The following is a 14,921-nucleotide window of genomic DNA, read 5'->3' as shown; positions in this document are numbered from 1 at the left end:
TTGACATAACAAAATAGATCTAAATGATCAATGACATTTTTCACGATAATAATACAGTAGTTAAAACAATTAAATGTTTGATACTTAGGGTGTAGAAAAATCTGTAATAATGACGATGAGGGGGTGTGAATGTATGTGTGTGCGTGTAAGACTCTCGGTAAACTAACACGTCTTTGCATCTGGACAAATGTGTCTTTCCGTATACGGTCTTGAGCCATAAATAACTTGTAGGCCAGTGTTTGTGGACAGCTGGTTGTGCAACCGCCATGGGAAATGAACGAGGGCTCAACATAACTGATTGAACAATGTTGTGTAACGGTGCTGTCACAAAACCACGCACAGCAGTTTGACTGTGTTCCTGCATCCCGTTCGTTTTGTCCCGGCTGTGGTGGAGCTCAAAGCGGGTTGGTGTAGGGACTCTGACTTAGGTTCCCCCTTCAATGGTGCCTCTGTCCCCCCTACCACCACACAATGGTGCCTGTTTTCTCTGTGTTCAAAGCCCAAGTCTCATGTTTAATGAAGTTAATTAACGTGTGCAGCATCTAATGAGACACACGAAGCATCTGCGCCAGGCCTGAGCAGCTTCTGAGACTGTGTCAACGGGTAATTGACTGAGAAAATTAAAATAGACAAGAGAGTCCCGATTCTTTTCAGCGATTACGTATACGGAACGCATGTTTACAGAAGCCGGGAGGCGTTCACACTCTGTCGATTGTCCTTGGGTAAAACCCTCCAAAGATATTAGGTTGGGCTAACATCGTGATGCCTTTGTCTAATGGCAGCTGTGAGTTGAAAACCAGATTCCGTGTGAGTCGATGGACAGATTATCAGCAAACGCACAATAACACCTAGGGTCAGTGTGTGTGCGTGACGATTATCGCTTTCGGTGGGAGCGTAGCAGGCTCCATTGACCCAGCCCCAGACACACAGACACACACACACACACCATCACCATGAAGACAAGGGGAATTTATGTTGGTAAATGTTTTTTATCCCTATAAAAAAAAATCATATTGCTTTTTAATATCATCGCCCGCGAAACATTTAGAGGGTGTTTTTGCCCTTTTACTTGAAATTGAAATCATTCTATTACGTGAATTTAATTTAGGCAGCCCAGGGGCTATGCAATCGATTTGGTTTGGCTTCTCTTGACTTTACTGGTTGTGGGGCAGAGGAGACGTTGGGTTGTGGACTCGTCTCGTTGGTCATCGTTCCCAGGGTGGTCTTTCGTCATAACACTGCAGCCATGGAACAGACTCAGAACCAGCTGTTCTCCACGCTGCTATAACACTGCCTTATGTTGCTTGTGTTTTTTGTAGCGCACATACACAGATATAGGTTTTGTACAATTCTAGCACTAGAATTAAGTTCTCTACTTTGACGTCGTAGTGCATATGTTAATGATGCTCTACTGACTGCGTGTGTGTGTGTGTGTGTGTTTGTATGTTGGATGGATGCTTGCTTAAGTGCCCAGCATTAATTCCGTAAAGGTAGGGTTTGAGCTGACGAAACAAAGTAGCGCAAGTAATTCCACATTGCTATGAACATATTTAAAAAGAGAATAATTGTGCATTTAGACCTTTTTAGTAAATTATAGTTTATATGTAATTAGAAAATATGCTAAAACATGGAAGAAAAGAGCACCAAAGATAAAAATCATACCGAAATTTCCTTTTATCCATAATAATGTCAAATACTCATCATCAACATCCCCTATAGACATAAATTCAGAGAAGAAAATGTCAACACACACACGCAAACACACAACTCCTAGCCCTGAGAGAGAGACAGGTCAGAGGTCACTGTGACAAGCTGCCCGTGCTCATGCCTGTCCAGTCCACGTGCACGCACCTGTGCACGTTTGTGTATGTGTTGTGTGTGTATGTGTGTTTGTGCGTGTGTGTATGGGTGTATATGGGATGTGTGCGTGCAGGTGTATTTGTATCTGTGTATGTGACAGCGTGTTAATTTGACTTTGCAGTCAGATGACAGTGCCCCTGTACAATATGACGCTCAAATGTGCCAAGTGCGGAGTTATCTCATCGGCTGACGTGTCCACCACAGCTACCAGTAACGCCATGTTAGTCCCGCTAATTATTACTCCTAACTATTCCTAACTCTGTTCTCTCTCCTCTGCCTTCTCTATATCTCTACCTCTCCTGTCCCTCCCTTAATCTCTCCCTCTCTCTACAGCTACCAGTAACGCCATGTTACTCCTTCTAATTATTACTCCTTAACTCTTCTTGTCTCCTTTCTCCCTCTGCTCCCATCTCTATAATTCTACCTATCCCGTCCCTCCTTTCCTCTCCCTCTCTTCATTTTTCTCTCTGTCTCTCGGTCCTCTCTATGTCCCTTAGCCTATCTTCATTCCTTCCTTCCTTCCTTCCTTCTCCCTTCTGCCTTTAAAAAGAGAGGGACTGGCCACTAGAGGCTGACACATTTTGATGTTGAACGTGTTTGGATACCGTGTGGATGTGTGTGTCTGCAAATGACTTATATAGTAACTAAATTACCAAATAATTTAACAATTGTATTATTCGTTAGTTATATTGTTGCAAAGGAGTGTGTGCATTTTTTTGCTTAAATGCACAGAAGGTAGTCTACTCATGTGAGCAGAGATTCTGCTATTATTAACAATATTGAAATGTCTCCCGGCTGTGGGCATGGGGAGGGAGAGAGAAACATCCTTAATGAGCATTTCAATTGCAACAATAAGAGGTAGTGAACGTGTGTGTGTGTGTGTGTAAACATGGTATGCGTGATGTAACTGTCCAGGGACTTCTAGAACTTCTGCACAAACCGTTATGTAATGGTACATGAAACAATGTCCATGTCTATCTATTCTTCTAGATAAAGTCAGAAAACAAAAACATATTCACATGAACACATAATGAAAACAATGCACGAAAGCCCCCCCCCCCCCCCCCTCAAAAATGTCCCACTGAGTCAGAACACAAACATGATAAAAACTAAAAAATATAAATAAACATATATCCCTTTAGTTTTGGGCGGAGGAACTGCTATCCTATGACTCCACATCTCTTTCTGTCCTCATCTTTACCTTCTGCAATTCCCTCCCGATCCGCTTCCCCCCACCCTTCCCTCCTCTCCTTCTCTGGGGGTCTTATAGACTCAGCCCCATGGATGGTTTGAATGGACCATTTTTTTGAACATACATGCATGTCATATATGTTAAATATAAACACATATATCTACAGAGTATGGATGTATGTTTACCTTTTTTCTTTTTTTGTGCCCGTGCCATTAAGTATAATGTGTGTCTTGCAGTGTTTTTAAATCTTAAGTGAAATGGCAGCAATTATTTTAATTACTCTACAATTGATATCGACAATGTTTAACATAGAAGCAACATATCAGGCATGGGCGGTTTTAAAAGAAAGACATTAGTTTTTTTTAGCCATGCAGATTTTGTTTTAGACGAGTAAACAGCTAATTTTATATCTGCTGCTATTGCCCAAATAACATACGATGAACACTGTAGACTCGGGCCCATTTCCAGATAGCCTCGTGATGATGGTTCTCAGGAAGGTCGTACTCCCCCGCTCACGCTGGGTCCTTTGGCTGTGCTGCAGGGCGTCTCTGTGGAGCTCCTGTGTGGTGCTGCCCCTGCTCGCCCTGACCTGGATGTCCGCCGTGCTGGCCATCACGGACCGTCGCTCGGCCCTTTTCCAGATCCTCTTCGCCGTCTTCGACTCCCTGGAGGGCTTCGTCATCGTCATGGTGCACTGCATCCTGCGCAGAGAGGTACGCCTCCACTCCATCCCTGAACCCCCCCGCCCCAACCCACCGTCGCCGCCGCCTCCCTCTCTCTCTCGCCCGCCACCTACTTCTCTAGCCCTCACAGACTTTACAACCTCCCCCCGGGGATGATTCATTACCTCACATAAATTAATAAGATGGATACATAATTAGTTTTGGAAGAGGTCCACTCCTCCATTTTCTTGTGTTGTTGGTGGTTTTTTTTTGGTTTTGTTCGTATTTTGTAACATTTTAAGTTTTAGAAAGTCACATCGTAAAACTTAACTTAATGCTAAATTCAATTTGCCCCTATACTGTCACAGCTTTTTGACAAATAACGGATTTGTAGCCAAATAAGTTAAAAAAATTAAAACAAAGGCACGCTCCAGTTCTGCAAACTACAAATGCTGCGTAACATCAAAAATATACTTATGACGAGTTTGTCACGCCGTTGCACGATTTATAGGCACACAGTTTTAAGCTCCAAATATTTCAGAGGAAAAGAGGGAGGAAGAGAATTTGAAGCTTTAAAAGCTTGGCAAGGTTGATAAATAGAGGAGCTAGAGGAGTTAGAGAAGCTAGAGGAGTCAGGAACTCAAGGAACTAGAGGAGCTAGAGGAGCAAGAGGGGTTAGAGGAGCAAGACAAGCTTTTGGAATTAGAGGAGCTAGAGGAGCGACAACAGAGGAGCTAGAGGAGCAACAACAGAGGAGCTAGAGGAGCAACAACAGAGGAGCTAGAGGAGCGACAACAGAGGAGCTAGAGGAGCAACAACAGAGGAGCTAGAGGAGCAACAACAGAGGAGCTAGAGGAGCAACAACAGAGGAGCAACAACAGAGGAGCTAGAGGAGCAACAACAGAGGAGCTAGAGCAGCAACAACAGAGGAGCTAGAGGAGCAACAACAGAGGAGCTAGAGGAGCAACAACAGAGGAGCTAGAGGAGCAACAACAGAGGAGCAACAACAGAGGAGCTAGAGGAGCAAAAACAGAGGAGCTAGAGCAGCAACAACAGAGGAGCTAGAGGAGCAACAACAGAGGAGCTAGAGCAGCAACAACAGAGGAGCTAGAGGAGCAACAACAGAGGAGCTAGAGCAGCAACAACAGAGGAGCTAGAGCAGCAACCGGAGTTAGAGGAGTTACTGGAGTAGAGCTTGAGGAGAGGAGCTATAGTTGCTAGAGCTAGAGGAGCTTGTGGAGTTAGAGGAGTAGAGCTTGAGGAGCAACAGGAGAGGAGCTAGAATGTTGTACAACAGCAGGGTCAGCTGCTCGGAACAGCCTCGTTTCCAGGGGCCGCCGGGGGGATCATTTGACTGGAAGGAGGGCAGGAACCCTGACTCTGTGTTTCCCTGGGGGGGGTCCAGGTCCAAGAGGCAGTCAAGTGTCGTGTGGTGGACCGCCAGGAGGACGGCAACGCAGACTCAGGAGGATCTTTCCAGAACGGACACGCCCAGCTTATGGTACCATGATGATGTGAAATGCTTCCTGTGTTGAGTTTGACGATACACCGTCAGCATCGATGTGATTAGTGATTAGTTGTAAGACTCAAGGGACATAGCTGTGGAATCCTTTTGAGACTTTCTTTTGTGTTTTGTTGAAAAGCCTACCTGGCAACCATTTGATATAATTAGGTCTGTTCATGTCCCCATAGTGTGAATAATAGAGCTGTGTTTTGTTTCCCTTTGTTTTCAGACTGACTTCGAGAAAGACGTGGATATCGCATGTCGCTCAGGTAATTTTCAGCAGTACATTGTGTGTGCTATGTGTTTGAATATGTGGGCATATGTGTGTGTGCGATCGGGCTTGTGTATTCATATGCACTGAAGTCCCTTCATAACCCCCCTCATAACCACCACAAGCTGTCTCAAGTGATTTCCAGACCGCTCTTCGGTATTGTCACAACAGATGTTTGTTCGTTCCACTCAAATTCCCAGCCATCCCCAGTCCTCAGTTATTGAGAACCTTTTTTCCCGAAGCCTGTTTTTGACGAGGGCTTGGGATAGCCGCACAGCGTGATTGAGGATAGAGGACTCTGGCAGGCGGGACTGTGTGTTGAGTAGTAATATGCAGATAAATAGGGGGTGCAGTCTGAGCCGCACCCAACACCGTATAATGAAGTCCCCTCCCTACGGTGCAGAATCAGATAGCAGGGGCCTCTCCTGGCAGGCCCACGCTGGGAGACCGGATCTGATTATCTCCCGAGACAGACGATCAGAAGAAGCATCTGGAGCACAAAGCTATGGAGACACAGACACCAGCCTCCCCCCCCCCCCCCGCCTCAACACACTCCCATTCTCAAGAGTGAGCTGCATCAGGAAAAATGAAGACAAATGTTTGTGTTAGTCTCGTTGGGGTTGAGTTGCGTGAGGTTGTGGCGCTAGTGCTGGCGGTTCTGAACGCTGTTGTTCGCCAATCTCCTAAATCTCATTGTGCGGTCTGATGGATGCCACTATGGCCTGACCCCGGGGGTTGTGGTGGCGGTGTAGTCTCCACCAATATACTCCCCCGTCATCCACTGGAGAACTGAGCCGAACTGAGGGTATCGTCTGTGGCTTTTCCGGGACTTTTAGGTGGTGTTGCTTATTTGCTTTGTCTTCTGTCTCTTTCCGTCTATGTCTCCTTGTTGCAAGTCCCTTGCAGTGAATTGCAGTGAACTCAAGTACACATAGAAACAGGGTTTAACGCACAACATCTAGGAAGCTGTGCGAAACATTGGCGATGGGTCCCCAGTTTCCTTTTGGCTGTGAGTCAAACACACTAATCTCTCTCTCTCTCTCTCTCTCTCTCTCTCTCTCTCAGGCCCCATGAAGCGCTCCTCCCTGCAGGGCGAGGACAAGGCCTCAGCGGGCACACTCACGCTGCAGAAGGGCTCCAACTTCAACACCATGCCGGCCAGCATGGCCAAGGTGCACCTGCAGAACGTGGCCGACTACACCAGCCACACGCTGACCCTGCGCCGGGACAAGGCCGCCGCCGCCAACGCCAAGGGCATCAGCACCGAGCTGCCGGGGGCCAAGTCCATCTACATCTGCGACGGGGAGCTCTTCAAGCAGCTGGACGGAGAGCCGCCGCGGGGGGCCGGAGAGGGCAGTGGCGGGGGCGGGTCGGACGGCGGAGGAGGCGGGGGGGGCGGCCCGGGGCCGGGGAACAACCAAGGGTACGTCATCCTGCCCACCAACAACTCGGGCACGCTGAAGCCCTCCAAGGGCAAGGAGGACCCGGCGGCAAAGTACAACCTGAGCGTCGAGCAGCTGCCCCAGAGCCGGCTCGTCCACCTGGCCAACTCGGCCGGGACGGACGGGATGCCGGGCTTCGGGCTGAAGAGCCTGCCGGCCGACCAGGTGAGCGTCTCCTGCACGGAGAGAGACTCGCCCATGCACAACCTGCACAACATGGGCCACAACATGGGCGATGGCGGCGGCGGCGACGGTGGGAACGTGATGTCCAAGGGCGAGAACATCTCCACGCTGTCCATGAGCTCGCTAGAGGTTAGTCCAGAGCAGAGGAGCTGCAAGCACGCCGTATGCATGAGTCCACATGTCAAATCACCTATTCAAACACCATCATGTTCCTCATCCTCAGGACTCCAGTCATCACAGTTTGATTTATTAATTCACTTTGAGAAAGAGAATCGGGGGAACTCCAAAAGATTTTTTTATTTTTGTTGCCTGGTATGAAAAGGCCTTTTCTTTATATTCACTCCGACCACTTCCACATGAAAAAGAGGAGCTCAGCATAGCTTGTCCCCCACAAAGATGTCATTTTTCCAAAAGGTCAGTTTTCCCTCTGTTCTCTCTGTGTGGAGACCAGCAGCGGGCATAGATAGCACACACACACACACACACACATAGATGAGCCGGCTAGTGGCAAGACAATCCGCCTGCTGGTGTCTTTTGACTCCGGCCGGTGGGGGGAGGGCCGACGCCAAATACAATCCCCCACAATGCAGTGCAGACGCGGCAGCTGCCACCGCCACTGAGACGCCTGAAGGTCAGCTCTTCCTCGTGCCGCTCGGCGAGAGGGGACATAAAGGTCGCTTGGTCACAAGCTGTTTACCGCAGGCCTGTGCCAGCGGAGTTTCGGCAAGACGACCACGGAGGCTTCTGTTCTTTTTTTATCACCAGTCACTGCTGCAAGACAAGCAAACCCCTTCTGCGGCCCAGCCCCCCTTCCCCTCCCTCGTCCTGGACCAAAGAAGCCTGCGTTCAATCAAACAAGAAAAAACCCTTTCTCTTACTTGTCGTGTTTCTTTTTTAAGGTGTATGATATCAAAACATATTTTCATCTCTTTTCTGCCCCCAGAGACGAAAATCACGCTATGCTGAGCTCGACTTTGAGGTAATTTTGGTTTCACCACATCATTCAACAAACATTGGGTAACCAGCCACTATTGTTTTGCATCGCCATTCATTTCTCATGAAAGGAAACCATAAAAGATAGACTTCAGCATGATAATCTGCAGTTGTGTCAGATGCGAGTACAGGGGGTGACGTGTCTTCCTGAGCTCACTCCTGTCCTCCCCATGTGTGTGTGCGTGCTGCAGAAGATAATGCACACCAGGAAACGGCACCAGGACATGTTCCAGGACCTGAACAGGAAGATCCACACTGCAGACAAGGACAGGGAGTCGCCCCCCGTCGACAGCAAAGCCGCCAAAAGATGGAGCATATCGTCTGCCGGCAGTGACAAGACCAACCTGAGTGTAAGATATTCCCGCTATTTCTTCTTACTGTCAATGTCCAGGTGGTCCATTTACTGTCAGATCTCTAGCATTGGTATTTATAACGCATATACTTTTAAAAAAGGTGGATAAAAGTCAATCTCAGACTGAGCGCTCTGATGTTTAGAATCAGAGTTGTGCCCGCTGCTTTGGTCGTGGCTATTTATGTGATGTGTTAATGTTAATAATTACGAAGGTTGTTGATGCTGTTCCGTCGTGGTCTTTTTAGCTTTTCATTGAATTTCGGTGCAGTCAAGCACAGCAGGCAGTGAGAATATCAACACAGTTCTTAATGCCTGCAAAACATAAATTGAAACACTACAGTAGCCAAAATATTTTATTTAAGTGCAAGTAAATATTAAGTTAGTTCATAAGTAACGACACAGTACAGGTGCCCATCCACCATGGTCTAAACCCCCCCCCCCTTCAGGACAAGCAGCAGACCCCCAGCAAAAGGCCCTGGGACGGCATCCGTAAGCCCCACTCCCCCCCATCCTGGGTGAGGAAGGACCTGGACACGGTGGCCGCCTCGCCCCTGGAGCTGCAGACGGTGGAGTGGGAGAAGGTCAGCGCCACCATCCCCCTGGTGGGCCAGGAGCTGATGGACCTGCAGACTGAGGTGTGAGGACCCCCCCCCCCCCCCCCCCCCCGGGGACGGACAGACGGACACCAACCGGACCAGACGGACTGCTGAGAAAACACCCTGGTCTTCTGTCCTAATCAGCCACCCCTCCCCCCTCCCCCCCCAAACGCCAGAACAACGGCCACCTCCTCCCCCTTCAGACATCATCTCTCTCCCCTCCACCCCACCCCATCCCCTCTTCAACAGAGTGCCGCACCCCCCTGCCCTCGCCCCTCTCAACCCCGCCTCCCCCACTGGACCAGACCAACGTGGCAGTGAGGGGGGAGGGAGAGGAGGGGGGGTGGGGATACAGACACACACTGCTCAAGTGCACTGCCCAACTCGGTTTCCTATGTTGTTGCTGTTTTTCTGTTGTTGTTTTTCATGAGGCTAATGGATGGAATTGGTTGAGGAGGAGAGGTGTGAGGTCTGGGGCGGGGGGGGAGAGCAGGGAGTCACGGACATGAAACATCCTGAAGCACTTTGAGAAACAACAGGTGACTTTTATATCGTTTCATTTGTCCTTGGAACAATTTTTATTTTTTGTCTTCAACTATGTAATGAAACAACTGAACTTGTTATCTTTCTAAAAAAAATGTATTTAGTATATATATATATATATATATATATATATATATATATATATATATATATATATATACACACACACATATATATATATATGGCCTTGAATATTGAGTCTTACACAGGGAAAAGGGAAAGACGCTGCGCAGTCGGCATCAACAGCATCAACTAAAAGCAATCATGCAGTCTTCTTCGCCCCACTGGGGTTGACAGTGTTACAGTGACAGCCAGGAGTCTGTCACTGGGTCCTCATTCAGTGTTACAGTGACAGCCAGGAGTCTGTCACTGGGTCCTCATTCAGTGTTACAGTGACAGCCAGGAGTCCCTCCCTGGGTCCTCATTCAGTGTTACAATGACATCCAGGAGTCTGTCCCTGGGTCCTCATTCAGTGTTACAGTGACAGCCAGGAGTCCCTCCCTGGGTCCTCATTCAGTGTTACAGTGACAGCCAGGAGTCTGTCCCTGGGTCCTCATTTAGTGTTACAGTGGCAGCCAGGAGTCTGTCACTGGGTCCTCATTCAGTGTTACAGTGACAGCCAGGAGTCCCTCCCTGGGTCCTCATTCAGTGTTACAATGACATCCAGGAGTCTGTCCCTGGGTCCTCATTCAGTGTTACAGTGACAGCCAGGAGTCTGTCCCTGGGTCCTCATTCAGTGTTACAGTGACAGCCAGGAGTCTGTCCCTGGGTCCTCATTTAGTGTTACAGTGGCAGCCAGGAGTCTGTCCCTGGGTCCTCATTCTGTGTTACAGTGACAGCCAGGAGTCTGTCCCTGGGTCTTCATTCAGTGTTACAGTGACAGCCAGGAGTCTGTCCCTGGGTCTTCATTCAGTGTTACATTGATGGACAGGAGTCTGTCCCTGCCTGGATCTTCATTCAGTGATGGACAGGAGTCAGTCCCTGGGTCTTCATTCAGTGTTACATTGATGGACAGGAGTCTGTCCCTGGATCTTCATTCAGTGATGGACAGGAGTCAGTCCCTGATTCTTCATTCAGTGTTACATTGATGGACAGGAGTCTGTCCCTGGGTCTTCATTCAGTGATGGACATGAGTCTGTCCCTGAGTCTTCATTCAGTGATGGACAGGAGTCAGTCTCTGCCTGGATCTTCATTCAGTGTTACAGTGATGGACAGGAGTCAGTCCCTGCCTGGGTCTTCATTCAGTGATGGACAGGAGTCAGTCCCTGCCTGGGTCTTCATTCAGTGATGGACAGGAGTCAGTCCCTGCCTGGGTCTTCATTCAGTGATGGACAGGAGTCAGTCCCTGCCTGGGTCTTCATTCAGTGATGGACAGGAGTCAGTCCCTGCCTGGATCTTCATTCAGTGTTACAGTGATTGACAGGAGTCAGTCCCTGCCTGGGTCTTCATTCAGTGTTACAGTGATGGACAGGAGTCTGTCCCTGGGCCTCATAATTTCCTTTTGACTGTTGTTCGTACTGTTCCACTGTAATCCTTCACTGCCCCCTGCGCTCAATGATAACATTGTGAGGGGGGTACCTCAGCTTCTCACCGGAACCTCGGGGTGTGGAACTCACCCCGAACGGGACCTAGCTCGCAGCTCCAAAGTACAGTCTCTCGTCCTTCTCCTCCCCTACCCATCCCTCCCCCACGCCTGGGGCGGGGCACACTGGGCCCCTTGTGGCCAATCAGTGTCATCACTGGCAGCTTGCACAGCTTGCCCCCCCCCACCCCCCACCCCTCCCTCCACATACCTCTCATTGGCCGATGACCTCGACGATGTCACCGCCAGACCACGTTGGCTTTTTTGAATCTTCAGCGAGTTGCAGAAGGGGTCAGGGGTCAGCGGCTGCGTACTGTCACAGTCATCGATTGCTTGATGTACAAGCAGGCTTGGTACATTTTATTGCATACACAGTAGATCTTTGCAGGTGCAAGATGAGACAAAAAAAAAAGAAAAAGAGTTACTCATGTCTTGGTGTCTGAGTGTGTGTGTGTATGGTGTATGTAAAGAATTCTATGAGGAAGTTAAAATGAGGGTTATATATATTGCTGTGTATGTATGCGGAGATATGCATATGGATATATATACACACACGGTATGGATCCTGTAGTAACCAATGGGGCGTTGATGGATGCACACTGAGAAAGCACAAGACTCACTTGGAGTCCTGATGTACAGCAAAATGTAATTATTTCAGAGTTCTACAAGAATGGATTTTAGCCTATAAATATATTTCTTACTGTGCTTGGGGATAGTTGTTCTCATCGTTATTATTCTCTGAAATATGAACACAGTTATTGAGATAACGCTCACCCCCCCCTCAGCCCTTCCTGTCCCCCTCTCACCCCTCCACAATGCAGGACTATAAAGTTGATCTGCATCACAACGTAACTGTGTGTACGTGACGGAGCGCGAGTGTGTGTATGTCGATGTGTGTTGTCGTGCGTGCGCGCGCGTGTGTGTGTGTGTGTGTTTTGATATCACCAACTGTCTCTCTCTCTCCCTCTCTCTCTCAGATCTTAGTCCTGGAATTCAATACAACCTCCCATCCCTGTTTTTATTTCAATCGGGGCTGCCTCTTTGTTAATGTACAGTTTTCAGAGCACAAGATGAATGTGTCATATTTCTAATAAAAGTATATCTACATTATAAACCGGTCAGGGGTGCTGGTGTGTTCTAGCTGCTTTTGTTGACGTAAATGCATCTGCGGATCAGTGCCGCTCTCAACGCTGTGTGAGCCATGTGCGGCACGGGACGAGGGTGTTTACATTACATCACCATTATGAATCCTGTTACGGAAATAAGCGCTTTGAAATGTCTACAATTAGATTTGTGTCAATTTTTCGGGGGGGAATGGAAAAAGAGCTTTTTTGATGACATCGTTTTAAACAATTAACACAAATGTCAGCATATGCAATTATGAATACCTTGTCACAGATAAGTAACATTTTAAAATAAATAGGTAAATGTGTGGCTGCCAGGGGTTAACCTCAGCCGAATTGGGGTTTACCACCTTCTGTCAGTTGTGAACGATTTCCATGCAAATCCCTTTCCTCGGCCGCCACATCCCATCCTCTCGTTGTTCTTAATTAGCATACATGTTGTTTGAACCCAGCTTATCTAAAAGCCTGACTTATTTATAAGTGCTTTCCTATGGTTCCTCAGAAAAGCCCATGTATATACCAACTGGAAGAGGATGGACAGCAGGAAGTCTAATATAGCTTTTGTCCTGTATGCAAAGAACAAGGAATTGATGGGAATAAATGCAACTGCATGTTGTGCTTACTGCAAAACATTGATCATTATTAAGCATGCTCCTTGCTGTGTCAGTGAAAATTTATCTTGACAGTGAACAATTTACCTGAGTACAGATTTAATCCGTCACCTGTAGTCTGTCTATAACTTACTTTTGTAGTATTTCATGCCTTGCTTATCGGCAATGTTCTATGTACAATTCCTCAATTGTATTTGTCATTGCTGTCTTCGTTTACCACCACATCTACACACACTCACACTCATCATGAACTAGAGTCATCTGTATTTCTATTTCGGTAGAATCATGAATGCTCTCAGTAGATTTAAGTGTTCTGGTGGGTCTTAAGTTGTCGAGACACCAAAGCTTCAGCCAGCTGTCTTCTTTAGTCACCATCCAGACGCATTAAACTCACATCGTTATTGTGTCCGCCAGGACAAATCATTGTTCAAAGTCGCCTTGTTTCACAGAGGGGCAGAGAGATGTGGATATGACTAGTGAGTCTTTGACTAGCGTGATATCCTTGGACCCTTGCTGCTGCCGCTGCTATAAGATGTCTCGGAAATAGACGAGGAGGATAAACAAGGAAAAACAGTCCGATGTCAAATTGAGTCTGATTATGAGCAGCGGTTTTGCGAGACAAAAGACACAAGGGTGTTACAGTTCTGGCTTTGGGATCCCAGGTCAAAGGTTCATCTTTCATCACTAGTCGCTACCTCACTAATTCATGAGGACATCTGTTTTTACGAGGCCGCGTACGACGATTACGACAGGCCTCAGTAGAAGAAGAGCTGGACAAGCAAGGACTTCTAATGAGAAAACGTTCCAGACGCGTAGACATGAATGGACTCTGGCAAGCATGGACACACTCGTGCATGTCGCCAAATGCAAGCTCTAGCACATGCGTTTATGCACCCACACACACACACACACACACAACCTTCCCAGCCCATTCACATACATACAAACACACACAAGTAAATTCAACTACTCCTCCACATACACACAAGCTCCTCCCCACCCTACCATATTCTCACACACAAACACACAACCTTCCCACCACAAACACACAGGTACATACACCTCCACACACACAGCCCCCCTCACCAATCCACACGCATGCACGCACACAACCACACAAAACCCCTCACCAAACAACACAAACACACAACCCCCCCATCCCCACACACACACATACACACGCACAAACACATCGCCTTCCAATCACACTCACGGACACACACGTGCACTCCAATCTGGCATACATTGGAAGCGTGAGACACACCAACACCGTTATCAATGTCCAGGCTGAGGGACGAAGCTAACTTATTATAGCGGGCTGCTGATAAAGGCAGCGGCAGACAGCAGGTCGGGCTGGAAGCAGGCCTCTCCTGTAATAGCCAACGGCTTATCACCGCACCGTGCTTCCCTGCAGCACTGGGGTACGCTACTGCAAAACAACTCCCGTGAGGTTCATTGCTTTCCACTTTTTTTCTTAATTTAATTTCCTGAACAGTAGCGAATAAATCGTGTTAATCAGTCGTGCGAGCAGCGGAAAAATATGTCTCATGCCTAAACGGTGGAATGGCGTGGGGCGTGGATGCTGTTTCATGTCAACGCCAACACTTTTCCTCTCCGTACTTTTTATGTGCCGACTGTCACATTTGTTCTTTATGATTTGTTGGTGTTATTATATGAGTAAAGAGGTGCTGCAGAGTGTTTAAATCACAGGGGGTGATTGTTATAAATCTGATCTACCAGGAAGGCTTGCATCCAATTAGGGGAAAACAATCCCTCTCTGTGCAACCACTCTGCATTGCCACGCACACAAGGACGTTAAATATGGTTGTTTTTCAAGGATGTCAAGGATTGTGTGTCCTTGATCCTGTTGGTGTGTGTGTTTCTTCATGTGTGTGAATTAACGTTTGTTTATGTCTTTAATGTGTGTGTGTGTGTGTGTGTGTGTGTGTGTGTGTGTGCGTGCGTGCGTGCGTGCGTGTGTGTGTGTTTGTTTGTAAAAGCATGTT

At 47.8% G+C, this 14,921-nt stretch overlaps 1 protein-coding gene across 1 annotated transcript in view; it reads left to right on the top strand.

Moving 5' to 3' along the window:
- adgrb1a (adhesion G protein-coupled receptor B1a) overlaps positions 1-9,100 on the top strand; it is a gene marked incomplete at both ends in the record, with an annotated part of 52,612 nt that extends 43,512 nt beyond the window's left edge. The window contains 8 exons of the mRNA XM_079747676.1: positions 1,982-2,080; positions 3,594-3,765; positions 5,120-5,215; positions 5,448-5,487; positions 6,555-7,243; positions 8,058-8,093; positions 8,299-8,457; positions 8,906-9,100. Of these exons, the coding sequence (XP_079603802.1) occupies positions 1,982-2,080; positions 3,594-3,765; positions 5,120-5,215; positions 5,448-5,487; positions 6,555-7,243; positions 8,058-8,093; positions 8,299-8,457; positions 8,906-9,100 (1,486 nt within the window). The remainder of the gene's footprint in view (positions 1-1,981; positions 2,081-3,593; positions 3,766-5,119; positions 5,216-5,447; positions 5,488-6,554; positions 7,244-8,057; positions 8,094-8,298; positions 8,458-8,905) is intronic.
- Between the last annotated feature and the right edge of the window lie 5,821 nt (positions 9,101-14,921).

Source organism: Pollachius pollachius (assembly GCF_949987615.1).
Source record: "Pollachius pollachius genome assembly, chromosome: 1".
NCBI classification, from domain to species: Eukaryota; Metazoa; Chordata; class Actinopteri; order Gadiformes; family Gadidae; genus Pollachius; species Pollachius pollachius.
Note: the sequence above shows the minus strand (reverse complement) of the source record. Positions and strands in the feature narration are given on the sequence as shown.